Source organism: Staurois parvus, unplaced genomic scaffold (assembly GCF_062004578.1).
Source record: "Staurois parvus isolate SC_StPar_1 unplaced genomic scaffold, SC_StPar_1.0 ptg000157l, whole genome shotgun sequence".
Classification (NCBI taxonomy): domain Eukaryota; kingdom Metazoa; phylum Chordata; class Amphibia; order Anura; family Ranidae; genus Staurois; species Staurois parvus.
Window position 1 is genome coordinate 7,837,107 of NW_028317953.1, and position 22,487 is coordinate 7,859,593.

General features: G+C 40.9%; 1 protein-coding gene across 7 annotated transcripts in view; it reads left to right on the top strand.

The window, feature by feature from the left end:
• OSBPL1A (oxysterol binding protein like 1A) overlaps window positions 1-22,487 on the top strand; it is a 163,092-nt gene that overhangs the window by 99,602 nt on the left and 41,003 nt on the right. For all 7 annotated transcript variants that reach the window (XM_089675721.1, XM_089675722.1, XM_089675723.1 and 4 more), the window contains 2 exons: window positions 3,990-4,155; window positions 10,567-10,726. In XM_089675721.1, coding sequence (XP_089531847.1) covers window positions 3,990-4,155; window positions 10,567-10,726 — 326 coding nt within the window. The remainder of the gene's footprint in view (window positions 1-3,989; window positions 4,156-10,566; window positions 10,727-22,487) is intronic.

The window sequence follows — 22,487 nt, forward strand, 5'->3', positions numbered from 1 at the left end:
CGCAGACAGATTGTGTCCAGAACTGAGCATGTGTGCCTAACAGCAGATAACCACAGGGTGTATGAATACATGCTTACATCCGTGGACAACTCCAGCTCCTTTCAGCCTCTCATTGCTTTGTACAAGCTGAACGCAGCAGATTAGAACACCCGGGGTCACAGCTGCAAGTATCCACAGAATACTTGCCACACCATGGCTGTTTTAGGATATGTGAATGAAGTATACGTTTTACAAGGTCTATATGTCTGCCTCTGCAGATGCCAGTTTCAGCTGAAAACTTCTGAAAGCAACTATTTAATGCCCTTGTTTTGTTTCTTTTTCTTGTTGGGCTGGTTCACTTGTATGGTTTTGGTGTACCCCCTCAATTTGGATAGCTTTTGGATATCCCTTGGTTGCTTTTTGTGAATAAAGCTGTGTTCCCCAATGGAACGATAGAGAAAATCAGATTTTTGCACTACCTGTAAAGTCCTTTTCTCGGAGTCCATTGAGGGACACCATAGCCTTTTTTATGCTTTTATCTTTTACTCTTTGGACTGTTTGTTACAACTGAGCAGGCACTAGTTTTCATTTCTCCTGGAGGCGGTATAACACTGGGCTGCTTATTATGGATAAAGCTATGTCCCTCAATGGACCTTGAGAAATGGGTTTTATGGTGAGTACAAACATACTATTTTTCTCTTTGCAACGTGAATGTTCTCCTAACTAACTGAATGAGGTAAAGTTGTGCTGACTTCAATCATACAATCAGGTGCAACCAAAACTCCTGTTATCTCCTTGCACATAATTTACTTCACTAAGCTAGGAAAAAATTCACTTTTGCAATAAGAAAATTCACTGTGAAAGTGAACATACTCTACTATTTTAATAAATCTGTGTGATAAAGCAGCATTTCATAAAAAAATGAAAAACAAAGGATTACCAAATTACCAGTATATATGATCCTTTTCCTGCACCTTCTTGTTATGGCATGTTAAATGCTTCCTAAGTGGATGCTAAGGCCAATTTCAGATTTTTGAGTCAGTTTTTTTTTTTTATTTAAAGAACTGGTCAGCTGGCATGAATTGGCTGCTTTTTGATCATTGTTTTAATAGCATATCTCATAAAGGCCAAAAGGTGAACAGGAGCTCACTGATACTTTCATCCAATCCAAAGGGTCACATTGAGTTCCTCTGAGTTAACCCAGAAAGAGCATCAGATGACATATTCAAAATTCTGCTTTACATAAGTAGTTCAATAATCTGTTTCTTTTTTGAGAGCAACTTTGGCCATTTGCAGGGCAAGACTAAATCAGAATTTCACTTTCGAAGGCGTTTTGTTCTCTAATGACATATAGTATGTTATGGCATACAAAGGCCTTTGTGGAGAAACAAAACTACTTGGGCAAAATGCCTGATGACGGGAATTAACCTCTAGCAAACCTAAAGAGCTTCCTGAGTATATTTTTGTGGGATTCTTGAATATACTTTCCAGAGTACATTTTTATTCCATCAGCACGTAATCCCAAATTTCGCATACAGTGGATATAAAAAGTCTACACACCTCTGTTAAAATGTCAGGTTTCTGTGGTGTAAATAAAATTAGACCAAGATAAATAATTTCAGAACTTTTCCACCTTTAATGTGACCTATAAACTGTACAACTCAATTGAAAAACAAACTGAAATCTTTTGGGGGGAGGGGGGGAGTAAACATAAAAAAACTAAAATAATGTGGTTGCATAAGTCTGCACACCCTCTTATAACTGGGGATGTAGCTGTGTTCAGAACTGAGCAATCAGTCACAATCATGTTAAATATGAGTCAGTACACACCTGCCATCATTTAAAGGGCCTCTGATTAACCCAAAATAAAGTTCAGCTGTTCTAGTAGGTCTTTCCTGACATTTTCTTAGTCGCATTCTACAGCAAAAGCCATGCTCTGCAGAGATCTTTCAAAGCATCAGAGGGAAGAAAAACATCCAAGCCCGGCTAAATTTTGCAAAAACACATCTGAAGTCTCCCAAAAGCATGTGGGAAAATGTGTTATGGTCTGATGAAACCAAGGTTGAACTTTTTGTCCATAATTCTAAAAGATATGTTTGGCGCAAAAACAACACTGCACATCACCAAAAGAACACCATACCCACAGTGAAGCATGGTGGTGGCAGCATCATGCTTTGGGGCTGTTTTTCTTCAGTTGGAACTGGGGCCTTAGTCAAGGTAGAGGGAATTATGCACAGTTCCAAATAGCAGTCAATCTTGGCACAAAACCTTCAGGCTACTGCTAGCAAGCTGAACATGAAGAGGAACTTCATCTTTTAGCATGACAACAACCCAAAGCATACATCCAAATCAACAAAGGAATGGCTTCACCAGAAGATGATTAAAGTTTTTAAATGGCCTAGCCAGAGCCCAGACCTGAATATGATTGAAAATCTGTGGGGAGATCTGAAGAGGGCTGTGCACAGGAGATGCCCTCACAATCTGACAGATTTGGAGTGTTTTTGCTAGGAAGAGTGGGCAAGTATTGCCAAGTCAAGATGTACCATGCTAATAGACTCATACCCAAAAAGACTAAGTGCTGCAATAAAATCAAAAGGTGCTTCAACAAAGTATTAGTTTAAGGGTGTGCACACTTATGCAACCATATTATTTTAGTTATTTATTTTTACTTCCCTCCACCTAAAAGATTTCAGTTTGTTGTTCAACTGAGTTGTACAGTTTATAGGTTATATTAAAGGTGGAACAAGTTCTGAAATGATCTATCTTTATTTCATTTTTGTGACATCACAGAAACCTGACATTTTAACAGGGGTGTGTAGACTTTTTATATCCACTGTAGTGAATCATTGTATTAACAGTTGACATTTTCTTTTTTTGGAGGGGGGGGGGGTCATAAAACTGATTTATGAGTAGGACTTCTAAACTTTCACCATTCCTTGATAAAAAAAAGTAATGGTAAAGGGTAACTCCTATTTCATGTGATACAAAAATCACAAATAAAAATATTGCATACAATTTCTACATAAGTCATATTGTAACTGAATGTTATTAAAAATTACTTTCCTATCTGCAGTGGTGTAAGTTTCTGTAAAATGCAATGTAATGTGGCAACCTGGAGGTGTTCTGTACACAGATGCTATACAGAAACCCCCCCAGAAATGTCATTTCCTGCTTGTGTGATTGGCTTACTGATTTTCCCATAAGTCTGCACGAAGATACAAGTCAGATTTTGGTCATCCTCTGTATCAAAAATTTAATTTTTTTGTGACATCCTTCCAGAGGAAAATCACGTCTAAAGGGATGCAGATTCTACCACTTTCCTCATTATTACCCTCCAGGTGCAGCAGCTGATTATTAATTATAAAGTCACTCCCATTCACAGTCACTTTGCACTTGGACACAAACAGCCATTTCTTCAGAATAACAAAAGTCAGGAATCTACAACAAAGTTTGTTAAAATCTTTGCAAAGTACAGTACATAGCTCACCTAGAGGGGAATGATTTTTATCAACAAATGTGGAGTTACTCTTTATAGCTGTTATCCATTCCAAGACAAACTGATCACTAAGCCAGCAAGTGGAGGCAGGATACATAACACAAGGTTGGGCACATCATAGATACCTGACTTTGCACAGCCGTAACCAAGGAGCAGGGTGTGTACAGACTGCAGTAGTGAACAAATGTTAGTTGTTTAGGTAGGTGGATATATTTGTTGATGTCATTCACAATAATAATTATAGGAATTAACAACTTAATGACGCAGTATGTGGATTAGTGTGGCAAATCAGAAATAGTGTCATTTAATAATACTAAAACATAGGAGTCGCTGTTGCCTGGATGAACTGTGAATTGTCCTATTTCTGTATATCACCTTACTGAATTTTTTTCTGCTAGCTCATGTTTTCCACTCTTCATTTTTTTTTTTCTCAAATTTCTTCAATTTCCATCTGTCCCCTTCATCTACCTTACAGGTAGTTAACTGAGACAGGAATGTTCTTTTTCCTTTTTAGGTGAGAAATCTGAAACTAGAGCACGAGCAAGAGAAAACTAAGATCTTATCAGAGGCTTTACAGACATTGGCTACTGAACACCACGAATTAGAACAGTCTCTGGTTAAAGGAACACCTCCACACCACAGCATTCTAAGCGAAGATGAATTCTATGATGCCGTCTCAGGTACATTTTCTTCCCTTCTCTTTTCATTTAAACTCTGCATGTTAGAAGATCCCTTATATAAACAGGTCATATTTACAGACGAGCACACAACAGCTTCAGTGATCATTGCTTATGATTAGCAGCTTATCTTATGGACAGCAATTAGAACCAGTTTTTTAATTCATTTTAATCATGTGTTTTTTTACTATCCCAAATTAACAATCCTAAACTGACACAATTTGTAAGGCAAGACCATGCCTGTTTAGCATAAATGTGCACCTTGTATTACGATTGTATATATTAAAACTGAACATTTATGTTGTGTGCATAAATTCACAAATGATATATATTTTACTAGTATACATCTAAATAAACATAAAGAGTTTTCTTTTGCTGGGCATATACATTTAAGTCTGACTATGCAATCTCTTAAAAGGTCTATTCAGATTTTTGCATTGTATTATTGCATGCACATTGATGCACATTCTGATACGGCAGCTCATTAATTCAGGTTTTAACAGGCCGGCAGTATTTAATTCACCTCAGTGCATCACAGTGCACAGGTAGTTTACATCTGTTCAGTGTAGCCCACTGAAAGGCACATGTGCAAGCTAGATGCATTGGCGTGCCATTCAAAATGAATAACACTGTAATGCCTCACATTTACTTTTGCGCATTGTGCTAACACTTAAAAACGCTTAGATCTGAATAAAGGCAATCCTGCATTCAGGAACCCAGTGGACAGAAGGTTAGAGGCCCTCTTTAAGACCCTTTTTACCTTGACACGCCCTGCCATGCAACCTGCTTTTTCTTTCCATGGCTATTTGCCAGGCCCTTGCAGTCTGGACTAAGCACACAGTCTGAGATCCTAGCTCCATTTTAACTGATTCTTCTGTTCACCACCTACTAGAGCTTTTACCTGTGGCCTCACGCTAATGCTTGAATGGCTTATCAGACTTGCTTCGCTAGATCGCCAGAATGAGTCTTTTCTCAGTCCATATGTGGAGAATTCTTTGGCTCAATTTCTGGTCAGTAAAATTCCTGTGCAAGAAATAACTGCATCAGCATCTGCCCTTTGAAGGTGAATGCTTGTTTGGTTCCTCCTTGCATAAGTCCTGTCCCCCAGAAAAAGAAGGCTTGTGCTTCCACAGATAGACTTCCTGGAGGCTTGGAACAAACTTTCATCAGAAGATGTGATCCTCCAAGTCCTCACTTGTTATAATAAGGGGACATCTGTCAGCCTAGATGTCTGCGTACACTGTGTCATTTCCAGGGGTTTTAAACTGGCCTCCGCCCCTCCTTCATGCTCTCAAATTTGCCTGTCAGGCAGATTTTCTTGCCCCTGTACCAAGCGGGGAATGCTTACAAGGCTTGTACTCCAACCTGCTCACAGAACCAAAGCCAAAGGGTGAAATTTGGTCCGTTCTGCATTTGAAAACTCTCAGCTTGTTTCTGTGAGTTAGTTCTGAATTGGAATTGGCCAAGTCGGTAATTGGCTTCCTCCTTCCAAGGGAATTTTCTGGCTTCAGTAAACACCGGGGATGCTTACTCTGCTCTGTTCCCAGGGAATACACATGTGGGTTACGTGAGTGATCAGTCTTCCTATCCCTGTCAGCCACTATCCAACAAGCAGTGCAGATTTTACAGAACTGCAGTTGGATCATCAACCTTCAGAAGTAATTTGCTGGGACTCACGATTTGACATTTGGTCTGACATTGGATACAGCCCTGTACAGGATCTTCTTGCCCTGGGACAAATTTCTGCCCTTCTGCTCTTGTGTCTAGTTACTTCACAGGATTGGCCCTCAATTCTTGCCTGCATGATGATCTTGGGCCTGATGAAGGCTGCCTTCTGATGCAGAGCCATATACCCATTTCCACTCCAAATTGTTGCAGCTCAACATTCTGGCATGATGGATTGTGGGGTCACTCAAGAATTCTGTCAAACAATGCCATGCCATACATCAACTTCCAGGGAGGCACTGAAAGGCTCAGAATTAAGTGGACTTGATCATCTCTTGGGCAAAACTGCATGCTATGACCCTCTCTGCTATCCACAACCCAGATTTGGAAAATTGGCAAGAAAGTGAAGGTATTTTAAGTCTTTTGCCACAAGTGAGGGACAGTGTACATGGGTCTTTTGGCATCCAGATTCAACAACAAACTGGATCGGTTTATACCCACTTCCAAGGACCCTTGGGCATTCGCAGTGGACACTCTAGTCACCCTGTGGGATCAATTTTATATAATCTACACCTTTTCAACTTCTCCATTTTCTGCACCACAGGATTGAAATGGAAGGCATTCTAGTAATTCTCATCACATTGAACTGGCCCAGGAGGACATAGTACACGGTCATACTCCTGGCAAACTCTCCATGGACCCTTCCAAATCACTCAAACCTTCTGTCCCAAGGATCGGTCCATGGTCCTGCCTCTTGGCCGCTGGCATTAACAGCCTGACTGTTGAAGGGCTTATTGGACTCTTACCCTCTAGGGCTAGGAAGTCAATGAAGTTGAATTACTAAAGGGAAGTGAAGTTGCACTGTGCATGGTAATTTTCCCCAGAACATCGTAAATGTGGTGAAACATCACTTTGCAGGTTCACCCCATTCGTTAGGCTCTGGCAAAATTGCCTTGCAGAGTGCAACTGGACTTGCAAAGTGAGCAGTCTGTTTGCCTTTAGTAAATCAGCTCCTTTTTTTCATGAAAGTCCACCATTGCACAGTACACGGAAGTTCAATCCTAAGAAGTATTCTGTAGTCTATCCTCACTTGCAAGGGGATGTTCCTCGACGCTGCTACTTCTGCATGGAGGGTCTCTAAGTTAGCGGCCTATCTTGTAAAAAGGCTTGTCTAGTTTAACACAAGGACACAGTTGTCCTGCTGTATAAAGTCTTTATCTTAATCGTACAGTACGTGCTGTAGGGATCAACATCTTGGACACAGTCTGTGCTTCTCAAGGATTCCTGAAGGGGGCACCCTGTTTCTGGCACCAATTATTATTACTAATTATATTATTATTATTATACAGTATTTATAAAGCGCCAATAGTTCGCTCAGCGCTGTACATTACAAAGGGGGACAGAACATGTGACAGAACAATACCAATACAATGCAAAACATGAGGGGATTGAATAATTATTCATAATTATAAGTCACCTGAGCTTCTGTTTGTAGATTTGTTCTACCAGCTGAATTTTTCAGACATAAGTTAAAAAGGATAACTTTACCTTTTTGGGAAAAAATGATAAATGCACATATTTTTGCAGGAATAAAAATGTGCATGTATTATTTTTTCCCTAAGGAGCCTGGAAAGCATTGCACCCATGATCAATGGATCAAGGATTCAGTGCCAGACTCCTGCAGACAAGCCCTGCAACTTTGAGCCTGTACCTTCATACGGCCTGACTGTTTACAAGTTGCAGGGCTTGTGAATGAACTACGAGGCCGCTCATCAGCGACCCCGCAGTCCATTCAGAGCTACAAGCTGTCAGCCACAAAGGCTGACAGTGCTTGTAGTTAAAGTCATTCACAGGAACCTTTGAATGAATGACCTGGTTGTGTGGGCACACGGCTGCGTTTTTTTCAAACAGTGGCAGCAGGCACCTGAAGAAGACCACTGTCACTGGGAGGGGGAATGGGGGAGAGGCTGCAGCTGTTGAAACATATAACATGTTCCAGAAGGTGAACTTATCCTTTAACAAGTTGCTCTCTTAGGCGGTCTCTTATTGACTAGTTTGTTATGTGGGCCAATTTACATTTTGTTTGCTGTTCTGCCCATTCCTCAGACTATTTCTGTGCATCCCATAGTTGCATACAAGGACTCCTGAACACAGATGCCTAAAAATGCTACATTTATAGGAATTCGGGCATTTTTTATGGACCTAAATGAAAGCTATTGTTTCATTGGACCTGTACCACGCAAGTAACTTCATCTGTGTATAGATCAGTAAGAAAAAAAAAAGGCATCTTGCTCATCAGTATTTTACACGCAAATACGCATGCACATTACAACCCCTTGCTTAAAAATAGCATGTGTGCGCACATTTACACGCATGTATACATGTACTATACAGCCCATCCTCTTATTTTTACACAGGACTTTCTGCCAGGAATATCTGATGTTCATACATCAGTACCCTGTGCAAGAACCCTTAAGATCCTATGTTGTATATTGTACAACAAGAAAATAAGATTTTTGATTTACCTCTAAATACATTTGTGAAATATAGTACAGGACACAGGTCCCTCCCCTCTTTCATATGATCTCCCGATAGCTTGCCACAGAACTAGGGCCAGCTTGATGTGGGTGCGGTTATATAGGTGATGTCCTTGCAGCTTTCTCTTTTGACATATAACCCATTGTTAAAGACTGATTGCCCCATGTCCTGTTCTGAACGCCAATAAAACAATCAATTATAGAAAAAATCAAATATTCAAAACTTGATGCATAGTTTCCATATGGGCAGTTTAGAGAGGAACAACAGGATGTCTGTAGCCATACATATTTGTATTTATGTCCTTATGTGCAGTTAGATAAAGTGAACCTGTGAGGATAGAAATATAGAAGCTGCCATAACTGACTTGTAGTTAAAAGTGCATACTTAGGAACTGTCATCTTGATCCTTGGATCATTACCCAGAAAACTTCCTGGCTGGAACGGTCATCTCAGCAGAGAGGTATAAGTTTGGGAGCCTTGGAACCTTTAAAAACAAGTTGGAAAAGGCATAGCTTTTGCTTGTGTGTGTTCCCTATACGCATACAGTATACACAAACTAGCATAGAAAAGTGCCCTCTTGTATTTTAGCTGGTAAATAAAGCAAGTTTACATGGCATTAGTTTTCGAATTTACAAATATTGTTTGTTCCAGAAATGTTCTTCTACAGTTGCTTGTTACAGTTCTGATATGATCAATAAAAGTGTTGGTAGTTGCATTCTGTTTACCCCTGGATATATATAAAATAAATACACCCGTGCCCAGAACCAAATGTGATTATGTGTACAGCTGCTGTGACCAACACAATAGTGACAAAACTGATACAAAAAAATAGACAAACAGTGCTTGCACTTTAAATTAAATGTCCAAATAAAAGTCTTTGTAAAATCAAGACAATTGTTCTCATGTGTTCTTATATGCCCACGTGCTTTAATAATATTAAACTTGTGCCCCACTCCACTGTGTCCCAAAGTAAACACTTTGCACTCACTGGATGGTTTTGACCTCTTGTAAGCAACAAGAAATTCAAGCTGCCTAGTGGTATAATCATACATCACTTGTCCACTGGAGAATAAAAACACCACACATCCAAGGATGCTTGTGAATGTTGTCACCAGTATTGCCACCACAGGTCCCACCTTTGATCCTCTCAAGTACTCCAGTTACTAAGTGATTAGAGATAAAGGAAGCCTTTAGTTTAGAGTAATTTTTGTATCATCAGGAAATACCGCTGACTTGCCCAGCGTGCGTTCCAGCTAAGTGAAAATGTCCCGGAAGCCCCTAAGCGTTTCGTCACTAGAGTAATGCCCTTGCATTCTGTTTACCCTTAACTTGCACCTTAGTTTGCTTTAAAGTCAGACTACAGCCAGTTTTATCAGTTGCATGCTAAGATTGTTAGCTATTCTGCAGTTTTTCTCATAATGGGTTCTAAGCTAAAACTATGCAGGGTCTGCCTTCCTGCAACAGTTAATGGTCTGCTGCTCTTGCAATTACATAAATGCAGTGGACAAAAGCAGACATTATATGTGGTTCCTGGAACTGAACATATTCAAACTTGTAACTGCCCTATACTTTATACTGTTAATATGTGCAAATTTCAGACAGAATTATTATTAATAAAGAAATTTTTATATTGACTGATTATAAAGTGCCACGTTTGTCATCACCATGTAAAAAGAAGAGAGATTGCTTCCCATCTTTCCTCTATGTTTCCAGTCACCAGCCACTACATTATTAGAACTCAGCAAGGACACAGTAGTAATATAGCAACTTTTAGGTTGGTTATGATTCTTTGCCCAATGCAGCTCTGCAAGAGGACAAAGATCATACATGACCAGAAAAGTGTCCATGCTTTATGCGAATGTCTAAAAATAAACCATACCAACGCTTTATTTAATAATTATTTTCAATATGTAATCAATTTATTCTTAGACCTATCAGCAGCAAAATGAACAATTAATATAATGCAGGTTGAGCTTTACTTCAGTTTAAAGTAAATGTATTGGTGAAAAGAATACAATAAAATGGTTTGGGGTTTGTTTCCTAGTATAACTCATTAAGATCCAGTGTGAGATGCATCTCTTAGTGGATGGAGCCTGTCAACATAACAAAGTAACCTCCTCGGGTTTCAGTGCTCTGCGAATGTGAGAAGTTTTCAGTTGTTACTGTGTGGACTGGAGTGCGTGTTTCATTAACACAATTGTGCTTCTTTTAGATTCAGAGTCTGATCATTCCTTGAGTGGATTTGAGACAGTTGGAAATTCTTCTGCAGAAGAGAGTTTGGATTTAAGCTTCCACCGTAATAAGGGCAGTATGTCTGATGACAAGAAGCCCAGCGGGGGAGAAGCCACATCTAATGGCATTAAAAAACACCGGTAAGAATGGGCTAGTGGGGGAGTTAGTTAATCTTTGTAAGTCATTGCTGAAGCAGTAAGATGCTTCACATTCTGGTATGTGTGTTTGTGAACTGGCAAGGACATCTGTAGCAACTATGATAGTCAAATGATAGCAAGGAACGTGGGCCTAATATGTGGTGCAGATAAGGTTACAGTTGGAGTGTATGTACATCTATATGTGCATCTGTAGTACAATGAACAAAAGTATTTTATTAGTGTCAGCATGTCTGTGCCTGGGAAACTAAGGGCTTTTGTTGTTAGAAACTTTGGAATAAAGACATCATATGGTGTTTTAGTACATTTCAGATGTGTACAAGGACGTCCGCTCCCAAACTGTAGCATTTCATATTCTTTTAGTGCACCACAGTGGACATGCTGCAGTAAGTAAGGCAGCCTTAATAATGTGTTGGATACCAATAAAATTATTCACTAAGAAGGTCTGTTATATTAAACTAATTAGGGTACATTCACAGTTAGCAGAAATCCTGTTAACATGGTTGAAACATTATGTAAGCTCGTTTGAAGAATGAAAGGGTTAATGCTGTCTAGTCCTGTGTACATGGCAAAACTACCAATTAAGCAAAATGAAGTGTTTATTCATGAAAAACTGCTTGCCATGTCTGCAGTGGCCCTCTAGAAACACATTGCATGGCTACACTTTCTTATATGGACAAGGACCATCCTATGTTTTAAATTTATTTTTGGGATTTTAGCGGCTTGAATGTGGAGGGCGATTCTGAATAAAACTCAACTAAAGTTTAATACAATTTTTAGTGATGTTTCCTCGTTTTGTGTACTTGATAGCTAGCCAAGCCACCTTTGTTTATAATCATTACGTTACACTGGAAAAAGTTGCCTGTTTCAGCCATTTATGTTCAAAATTCAGTTTCGGAGGAGATGTTGGAAAAGAAGAGGGACTATGATTGGATGATATTTAGACTTCGCTCCAAATGAGTTCTGGTGTTTTCAGTGAAGGGTGCTGTTACTGCTGCAACATATAAATATAATTTAGACTGATGTGCATGTCCAAGCTTGTATCACTAGTTTCAGAAAGATCCTTTTCTGTTCCAACATGACAGTGCCCCTATGCAGAACATCAGCTCCATGACTCAGGAGGAGCTCATGACTGACGCCGTTCACATCTCTTTTCACCTGTGAGCTATTGGTGTGCGGTGTCTATCAACCCCTCATATATCAACTCCATAAAGCCTTGATTTTGGGTGGAGGAGCACAGAGTCTAGACCACAACTCTACTGTGCACCTTTGGTATGAATTACAACTCCAATTGTGAGCCAGACATTCTCGTCCAACATCACTACGTGACCTCACAGATAAGTTGAATGGGCACATATTACCAAAGGCACAGCAAAATCTTGTGCAAAGCCTTCCCAGAAAACTGCCTCAACAGAGTTCAGGCTGTTATAGCGGCAAAGGAATGAGTTGTCTGGGAGAGGGAAAGGGATACAACTCCCTGTGGTCTGGCAATGGGACAAGCTCATATACTCTACAAGTAGGTATAATTGTGCGAGTGGTCATTAAAGTTGTTGTAAAGGCTGAAGGTTTTTTACCTTCAAGCATTCTATGCATGGAGGTAAAAAGCCTTCTGAGTGCAGTTCCCCTTCACCCTTAGACCCCCCGTTATATTAACCTGAGCCCGATCTCAATCCAGCGATGTGCTCAAGTGTCGGGCCTCTCTTGGCTTCTCACTTTTCATTGGCTTAGAGACAGCAGCATGAGCCATTAGCTCCCACTGCTGTTAATCACAGCCAGTAAGGAGGGAGCGGGGCCAAGCCATGCTCTGTGTGTCTTATAGACACACAGAGGCAGCTCAGGAGTGAGCTTGCAGTAGTGCCCCCATAACAAGCAGCTTGTTATGGTGGGCACTCTGTTGAGGGGAGGGGCCATGAACGCTAGTGGAGGACCGGGTTGGACCGGGGCTGCTCTGTGCAAAACCATTGCACAGAGCAGCTAAGAATAACATGTTTGTTATGTAAAAAAAACCCAAAGCTTTAGAATCACTTTAAGGCTAGAGAGTGCTTCTTCTTGGAGTAATATCATCCTTGCGAACCTGTCTGGCAGACAGATCTTTTCTTAAATGATGATGATTTTTTTACAGCATCGGAGCATTTACCATTCACTTCCATTCTAAGATGATGTGGTGATCACTAGTTAAGTGAGGATGCATGTTGTGGTTTTCCATCTCTCAGTATTAGAGACGATTCTGTTAATTCAGTTGTGCTCCTAGATGGTCAGTAGCCCCTCACTTTGTGTGTATTCTCATATTAACCACAACTAAATTATATATAGTATGTGTGTGTGTGTGTATATATAGATTCATATTTATGTCCAAGTTTTTTTATTTTGCCATGGTAATTGAAGAAATTGGGTGAGATATGGAATTTCATTGCCATATGGCACGGTCATCTGTGTCCTTTTAGTACTTTAATTATTTTGTTCCGCCCTATGCTGTGTGTGGCAGCACTTTCCCACAACTGCCATTACTGGGCTCCCAGTACAGTACATATACACACTCACGTACACTTTATCATTAGCTATTTTGGTTGTGATTATTATGGGACTTGTTAAGTGTATTTAAATGAAATTTATTAGCAAGACTATAATCAGTGAATCCCAATGCAGGTTTATTTGAGCTTTGTTTTTCACTGCCACTTCCCTCTTTTAATTAAACATTATTTATTAATAGATCTTCAGCAACTTTTTAGTTTGCAGTCACTTGATCCTCTGCTGATGGAATTAAAGATGTCATGGTCCTTATAGAAATATGTTGTATATTTTTTCTGCTTAGAATTATGGGGTATTTATGCTCTATTTGTGCCTGGGAATCAAAAGGCACACATTTTGTATCATTTATCTCAATTCACCTTTGCTACATACCCTGAAAGTGGATCCTCTGCCGCATGCTCATTGTTTCATGATCTGTCAGGATGAAATGTACACCACACTTCTCCAATGTCCTTTATGCATTCTTCTACAGGCCTGAGTGTAAACACAACAGGCATATTTTGTCTTTTGTGCTTAGCTTTGGTATTTACATACCTCTCTTATTATTACTGTTTACCATGTGGCGCATTTAGGTGGTAACATTGATATGCCATAGGATGTTTTGTGTTTCATGCGCAGCATAGACTGCAAGTCTTCAACAATGACAATGTAGCTGACATTCAGGATATGAAAATCAGGGTGGCTATTTAAAAGAGCATGTAATATGTGGACGTTGTTGTTATAATAAATGGGACAACAACTTCCAAAAAGGAGTTTTGCTCCTTGCAACCTTCCCATCTTTAGCAATACAAAAACGGTGGGGTTTTTGTTTCCTTTCATTTTACCATGTCAACAACCCAGAAGAGACAGACGGCTCCCAACGTTGTCAGAGGGGAAAATGGCAGTGGGGGACCCAGGCTGCGAAACCCGAGCAGCGGGTCAGATCAGGGCAACACTGTATGTACTATGTTGAAGACAACCTGTATAACCAGTAAGAGAGAAGGGGGGGAAAATGGGCGTGGTACTTTTTTAAGAAATACATTTTTATACTTTTTTTTAATAACCATTGGTCAGTAATTTTGATATTGAAAACCCAACCTCATCTAAATGTTTTTCATGTTAAAGTAGGGAAAGTGGTTATCTCTGGTGGTTGACAGTGTTTTAAATATCTTGAATTTAATTTGTTGGGTAAGTGGAAGCCAGTGGAGGGATTGGCAGAGAGAGGTGGCAGACACTAAATGGTTGGTAAGGTGGATAAGCCTAGCATTCATGATGGACTGGAGGGGGGATAGCCTATGTAAAGGTAAGCCAGTGAGGAGGGAGTTTCGGTAGTCCAGGTGGGAGATGACCAGGGAGTGAGAAGCTTTGTGGTGCCCTTGGTTAGGAAGGGAGATGGAGATGCTGCAGAAGTTGAGGCAGCAAGCTTTGGACAGTTATTGAATATGGGGCTGAAAGGACAGTTCAGAGTCCAGGATTACACCTAGAACCTTGGCTTGCTGAGACGGGTTGATGGTTGAGCTGTTGATATTGACAGAAAAGGCAGGGGAAGGGGCATGTAGGGGAGGAAATATTATGAGCTCTGTTTTGGATAGGTTGAGTTTCAGGAAGTGGTGGGACATCCAGTCTGATATGTTTGTTAGTAGATTAGTGATGCGTGTGGAGACTGATGGAGTGAGCTGAGGGGTAGAGAGATAGATTTGGGTGTCATCAGTATAGAAATTATAGTGAATGCCATGGGAGACTATTAACTGACCCAAGGAAAAGGTGTAGATTGAGAATAGGAGGGGGTCCAAGAACAGAACATTGGGGAACCCCAGTGGAGAAAGGAAGGAGAAGTAGAAATATAAGTGACACTGAATATGTGGTGGGATAGGAAGGATGAGAACCAGTGAAGAGTACAGTCGGGAAGACCAAAGAAGTAGAGTTTTTTGAGGAGCAGGGAGTGGTCCACTCTGTGGCAGCAGAGAGGTCCCAGCAGTAGGAGTGCAAAAAAGTGTCAATTGGTTTTAGCCATTAGTAGACTGTTTGTGAGTTTAAGGAGAGCAGTTTCCATGGAGTGTTGAAGGCAAAATCCAGAATGGAGATCAAGAATATTGTTCTCAGTTAGATGGTCTGTTAGTTGGTTGTAGACCAACTAAGATTGAAGGAGTTTAGAGGAAAAGGGGAGTAATGAGATGGGAACAAAGGACGTCCGACCGGCTGCACTCCAAACAATCCACTTTATTGAACCAGGATAAAACAAATACAGACAGTGGAAATACAGTGGGGGACTGGCAGGTAAATGCATTCATTACCCATTCATTCGGGTAATGAATAAGCGCTGTCTTTAGCGTGAAAAGCATTTACCTGCCAGTCCCCCACTGTATTTCCTGTCTGTATTTGTTTTATCCTGGTTCAATAAAGTGGATTGTTTGGAGTGCAGTCGATCGGACTTCCTTTGTTCTCATTATGCAGCACATGAGTTGGGCTGGCACCTACAGAAGGAATTGTGCTTGGAGACTGGGAGTCTTTCTACCTTGAGCAGCGGTAAATATATATGGGGGTAAGGAGATGGGTCATAGTTTGTTAGGATTGGTGGGGTCTAGTGTGAGCTTTTTAAGTATGGGGGTGACTAGTGCATGTTTTAGACAGTTGGGGAAGATGCCAAAAGAGAGGGAGAGATTGAAGATGTGTGTTAGTGTGTAGGATAGAGCCAGAGGGTGACCATAGCATATGCAGCTGAACAGGGTCCAGGGGACAGGTGGTTAGATGGGTGTTAGAAAAAAATTTTGGGAACCTCGTCTATAGTAGTGGGGTTGCATGCAGGAGATGTAGTGACTGTACCTGTGGACATGGAGTGTTAAGTGGCTAAGGTATCTGCACATTGGAAATTTCCTCCTGAATTGTATCAATCTTCTTTTTGAAGTGATTGGTGATCTCCTGTGCAGTGAGCGAGTTGGTGGGTGAACGCAGTGGAGGACAAAGAAAAGAGCTGAAGATAGAGTAGAGTTGATGGAGACTGGATGAGGTGTTAATGAAAGTGATGAAATAGGTCTGCTTGGTAGTGAGGAGGCAGGAATAGTCTTTCTAAGACTTAGTCTTATGCCAAAGATGTTCAAGATTGCGGCTACGTTTTTTGAGACTTCTGGTGTCATCTGTTTGCCAAGGTTGTAGGGGCCTAATTGTGTGTGTAGTGAGGGGGGTAAGCTTGTCTAGGGAGAATCACAGTGAGCTGTTGTAGACAGAAGTGGCTAGATTGCGGCAGGACAGGGGTGAGATTTTGTCATGCAGATGGTCAGTTTCAGATGAGAAGGGTTGAGGTGGCGAAGGTTTCTACAGGTAACTGTTAGGTGGTGGGAGGGAGAGGAGGTGGAAGACAATTTGAGAGTAAAACTAATAAGGTGGTGAGCAGAGAGTGGGAGAGGATTTTTTGAGAGGTTGCAGATAGGAGAATACAAGGTCAAGGGTGTTGCTATTGGAGTGAGTAGAAGTCTGTATCCATTGCTTCAGGTCAAAAGAGGAGGCTAGACTAAGAAGTTTAGAAGTAGCATGAGTATTGGCATTAACAGGGATGTTAAAGTCACCGAGAATGATTGTAGGGATTTCAGAAGAGTAAAAGTACAGTAGCCAGGCAGAGAAGTCATCAAGGAAGGTTGATACCAGTCCAGGGGGCTGGCAGATTGCAGCAATTCTTAGAGAAACCAATTTAAAATAGACAAATACAATGTGCCTCAAAAAGAGAAGAGTGCCAGAGAGGGAGGTGGATGAAGTACCTGATAGGTGCTCTGTGGGGACAGGAGGATTCCTACTCCACCTCCCTTCCGTCCACTGGGTCTGGGGGAGAGAGTCCAGAGAAGGCTACCATGGGAGAGGGAAGCAGTGTCTGATTCATGAAGCTAGGTTTTGGTAATGGCAAGGAGTTTAAGGAATTGGAGTTGTGCAGGGAGGTGAATTTGTTACAGACATAGTGGGCATTCCAGCACAGTTAAATTGTGGAGGCTCAGAGTTTGTGGATATATCTCCAGAGGTTAGGAGAAGCAGAAGGGTGAGGGAGGTAATATTGGAGTGTGATTTATATGAGGGGACATGCCTCAGAGGCCTGGAGGTTTTATTAGCATGTGAATTTAGAATTAGCAGGAGTTGGTGAGCACAGCAATAGGGAGAGGACAGAAGAGAGAGTGATCTAGGTAAGCTATAGGGTGAAGAAGGGGGTGAAGGGGAGAGAGTTTAAGGAGAGAGGATACAACTGTCAGAAGGAGAGGTAGAAAGCACATCCTACAGAGAGAAAAGAAATCTGAATAGGGAGAGGCTCACCTGCCACCTGATTGGTGCTTTTCAATGCAGTTTGCAATGTATGTTCGCTTCGTGCAGAGCCTGAAGTGCATATAACTTGTAGAAAGAATCACGAAAGGAAAGAACCACAGCAACGTTGCTCCCTAGCAAAGTACTATCCCTGTAAAGGTACTCTATTTTTATACTATTAAGGGTGGGGGTGGTTGGTTGTTAATTAATTGTGAGCTAATATAAGGATGTCTGGCTGTCAAAGCAAATTTTTGACATCTAAGCCAGGCTTGCAAGAGGGAAAGAGAGTTGTAAAGACTCCTCTTACATTACTAACCTACTAAATGACATATCGGCATGGATGTCACTCTACTTCCTCAAACTCAATCTTTCTAAAACTGAGCTCATAATATTCCCTCCAGCCCGTGTCCCCTCCCCTGACTTCTCCATCAAGATCAATAATACGACCATCAGTCCCTCCCCTCATGCCAGGGTACTAGGTGTAATCCTAGACACCCATCTGTCCTTTCAGCCCAAATCCAATCACTGTCCAAATCTTGTAGACTTCACCTCCGCAACATCTCCAAGATACACCCATTCCTAACCTCTGAAACTACTAAGCAACTTATGCACTCCCTTGTTATTTCTTCTAGCCTTGACTATTGCAACTCCCTCCTCATTGGCCTACCTAATCGCAGGCTATCCCCTCTTCAGTCTATCATGAATGTTGCTGCCAGACTCCTCCACCTTACTAACCATTCCATATCTGCCATCCCTCTCTGCCAATCCCTCCACTAGCTTCCCATTCCCACAAATAAAATTTCAAACATTAACAATCACATATAAAACCATTTATAACACTGCCCCAAATTACAGCACCAATCTTGTCTCCAAATATCACCCAAACCGTCCTCTGCTCTCCTCCCATGACTTCCTGCTCTTTAGCTCCCTTGTCTCCTCCTCCCATGCTCATCTCCAGGACTTCTCCAGAGCATCCCCCATCCTCTGGAACTCTCTTCCCCAATCTATCAGACTATCGCCTATTCTGCCCACTTTTAGGCGATCTCTGAAAACCTATCTCTTCAGGGAAGCCTATCCTGCCTTCAGCTAATAATGGAATCTTCTATTCCTTCTACCAGTCCATCCTCCACTGTTTTTACCTTTTTGTACCACCAGCCCCTTCCTCTTAGATTGTAAGCTCCAAGGAGCAGGGCCCTCCTAACTCTCTTGTATTGAACTGTATTGTTGCTGTATTGTCTCCCTTTATTTTGTAAAGCGCTGAGCAAACTGTTGATGCTACAGAAATCCTGAATAATAATAATAAAGATAAGATCAGCCATAACTTAGATTAGACACTTGCAGGGCAACATAAACATTGTGATGCAGACAGGGCAACAGATGGAGGAGACCGCAACATACCAAAAAGCAGAAAGACAGTGGAAATAAACAGTTCGTTGTCAGTTTTGGATGGATGTAGACCGCAACATACCAAAAAGCACAAATACAGTGAAATTAAACAGTCAGTTTACATCTCCATGCTTTATTTTGCTGAGAAATCACCTTGAAAAACACCCCCTAGCATTTCTTGCCATGGCCATCTTGACCAAGGGGAAATGATTCATGTAGCACTTACTTCCTGAAAACTATCTGCCCTTAGCTCAGGCATGCAGGCAGGAGGGTATGTTTAGCTGAGAATGCCCCTCCTTCCCTCCTGAAGACTCCCAATATGTATGTCATTTGCCTAGGCCTGAAACCAGGAAGTAATGAAGAAATGTAAAAAAAAGTTGAAAATAAGTAAATCTATACAGTTTCCTATCTATTTTCTAAAGCTAGCAGCATTGAGAGAGTTCTGCTTTACTCGTAGTTTGGGTCAGCATTGCAGACATCATTATTCAGGGACAATTTTCAATGAAACAGAATGCAAGAGCAAATCTAAAATTAAATGGTTGCCGCCAGGGAAGCTGTAGAGAGGAAATCTACATATGTAGGACACTTGTGCCATCATTTTTAGGATATTTCCTTTTGTGTCTCTTGGATAGTGAAGAGGAAAGTGACATGATGTGAATCCTCTCCTGATGGGGGTATAAGTCACAATTAAAACATTCCCCACCGTGTCCAAAAAAAAAAAGTTTCGGCTGAATTTCTAAATAATGCTCTTTAAGGTAAATTATACTTGGAGAAATCTGCAGGCTGCCATTGCTGTCCAACTTATCAAAAAATGCTTGTTGTCAGCTGTCAGGCTCCTGCACACTGTTCCTCCAGCTCCTTTGTCTGTACCCCTGTACGGGCTTTCAGTTGTAGAGGTGGAATAAGTGTCAATGAAATATGAGTGCACTGATTACACACTGGTAGTCCATTGCGAACGACAAGACCGTCTACTGTGGTGAGAGACGAACTTGTAGTTTCACAGGTCTCAGAGAATGAATGATACCCGCACAGCTGCGCCAATTTTAAATATGAGGGCGGCTGCAATACAAACAATAGTTCACAATCCAAAATAAGCTTACATTGAAAGTAAAGGCTACATGTAAATATGCTTAAAACCACTGCACCCCCCCCTATGCTGTATAAAGCTGAATAAATACCTTATTTCGCTCCCCTGTGTCATGGATCATTCAATGAGGTTTAAATCTAGGAGGCACGACCTCATTGACCAGCTTCCACTGGCTGTGATTGACAGCAGAAGGAGCCAATGAGGAGGGAGAGACCTGGAAGAGCCGTGGCTCTCATGCATAGCGCTGGATCGAAATGGGGCTCAGGTAAGTGTAAGGGGGGAGGCTGGGAGCTGCATGCACAAGGTTTTGAACATTAACGCAGAGAATGCATAATGGTAAAAAACCTTCAGCCTTTAGAACCACTTTCAAATTAAGCCCTAATATCTAACTTTTAAACTGAAACTAACACTCTTAACCTTAAAGTGTATGTCAAGCCAAAAACTTTTTTTTCTGGTTGAACCCAAGAGCTACAACATAATAAATGTTTACTTATCAGTCCCTAGATGTAATTGTTGCATTAGTTTTCTTTTTTTAAGGCTTTCTTTCCTTTAATTTCACCTGGTGATTCTGCCTGCAGATCTGTTCTTTTTCAACAGAACAAGCTGTTCTGCAGATGTAGCCATTAGAGGGTTGAGGCAAACCATTTACCACTGAGAGGCCTACTTACAATGATCAGCTTTTATACAGTGCTCAGCACAAATGAGTACACCCCTTTTTGAAAAGTACGATTTTAATCAATAACACAGGAACAATTTCCAAAATTTGGACAAAACTGTGTTTTATAGACAATTTGTTTAGCTCATCACATGAAAGTAACATCTAGTATCTTGTATGGCCTCCTTGATTTGTAAGGACAGCACCAAGTCTTCTAGGCATGGAATGAAAAAGTTTGCGACATATTGCAATATCTATCTTTTTCCATTCTTCAAGAAAGACCTCTTTTAGAGTCTGGATGAAGAGTGATGTTCAACTTGTCTTTTCAGAATTCACCTTAGGTGTTCGATTGGGTTCAGATCAGGAGACCTAGTACTTGGCCACTGATTCACTTTCATCCTTTTCTTCTTCAGAAATGCAACAGTGGTCTTAGATGTGTGTTTTGGATCTTTTTTGTGTTGGAACAGTGCACGATGACCAAGGGCATGAAGTGATGGTAGCATCTTCTCTTTCTATATAGAGCAGTACATCTGTGAATTCATGATACCATCAATGAAATGCAGCTCCCAGACACCAGCTGAACTCATGTAGCCCCACAGAAGGACACTGCCACCACTATGTTTCATTGTAGGCACCATGCATTTTTCTTTTGTACTCCTCACTTTTGCGACACCATACATTTTTGAAGTCATCAGTTCCCAGTAGTCTTCTTCTTTTTTAGCATGGGCCCTGGCAAATTCTAGGCGGGATTTTTTGTGCATGGGCTTTAGGAGATGCTTCCTTCCTAGACGACACCCATTGCTTTGCAGTGTATTCCATATTGTGTTACAGGAAACAATCACTCCAGTTTGGCTTTCAACTGCTTTAGCTAACAGTAAAATTGCATGGTTGTTTTCTTCAACCCTCCTCATCAGAAGAGGCTCCTGTTAAGGTGTTAACTCCCGTGGATAGCCTGGACGTCTCTGTGAGATGGTTGCAGTTCCATATTTGTTAAATTTTTGTAACACTTTTGCTACAGTATTCTGACTGATAAGTAAAGCTTTGTTAATCTTCTTGTAGCCTTCACCTTTCTTGTGTAAATAAATTATTTTCTTTCTCAGGTCTTGTGACATTTCTCTTCCATGTGGTGCCATTGTTGACATCATGAAATGGGAAGGGGTTTTCTTTAAGTAACGCCCTTTTATAATCAACTGTCTGCTGGACACCTGTTTATTGAATAATTAGACTCACCTATAGTTGAATTTATGTTAATTAGGATTTGTTTGTCTAAAATTTAGCTTTGCTCCTAAGACTTTCATTGGGGTGTGTTCATTTTTGCAACATGCTCTTGAATTAATTTGTTAGGAACAATACTTATTTGTGTGTGCAAATTAACAAACCTTGTTTGCAATCAATGTTCCGCATTTGTGGGAGTATTTTGTAGTATGGCGTCCCATTGAAAATGTTGATTCAGAAAGGAAAGGTTTTCTGACAAATCTGTTGGGTTGTACTCATTTATGCAGAGTACTGTATATTCATGTAAAACCTTTATTCCAAAAGGAAAACAACTGTTTAACTGCTTAAAGAGTGATAGCTGGAGTTTGGCTTCAATTTGTTTAGTGTATCTAAATCTGCTAGTACATCTAACCCTACTCTTCCCCCAGACTGACAATACTGCTGACCAATGTTGTCTCTGTTGCTTTTTCATTCAGAGTATAGGCACTTGATTACAGCAAGTGTGCTACTCACCAGGAGAAAACAGTGGGAAATAAGCCTAAAAAAGAACACTAATACAGCCACCACATCTTGGTTTTGGATTTAATACGGCTTTAATCCCAGGTTCCTTTACA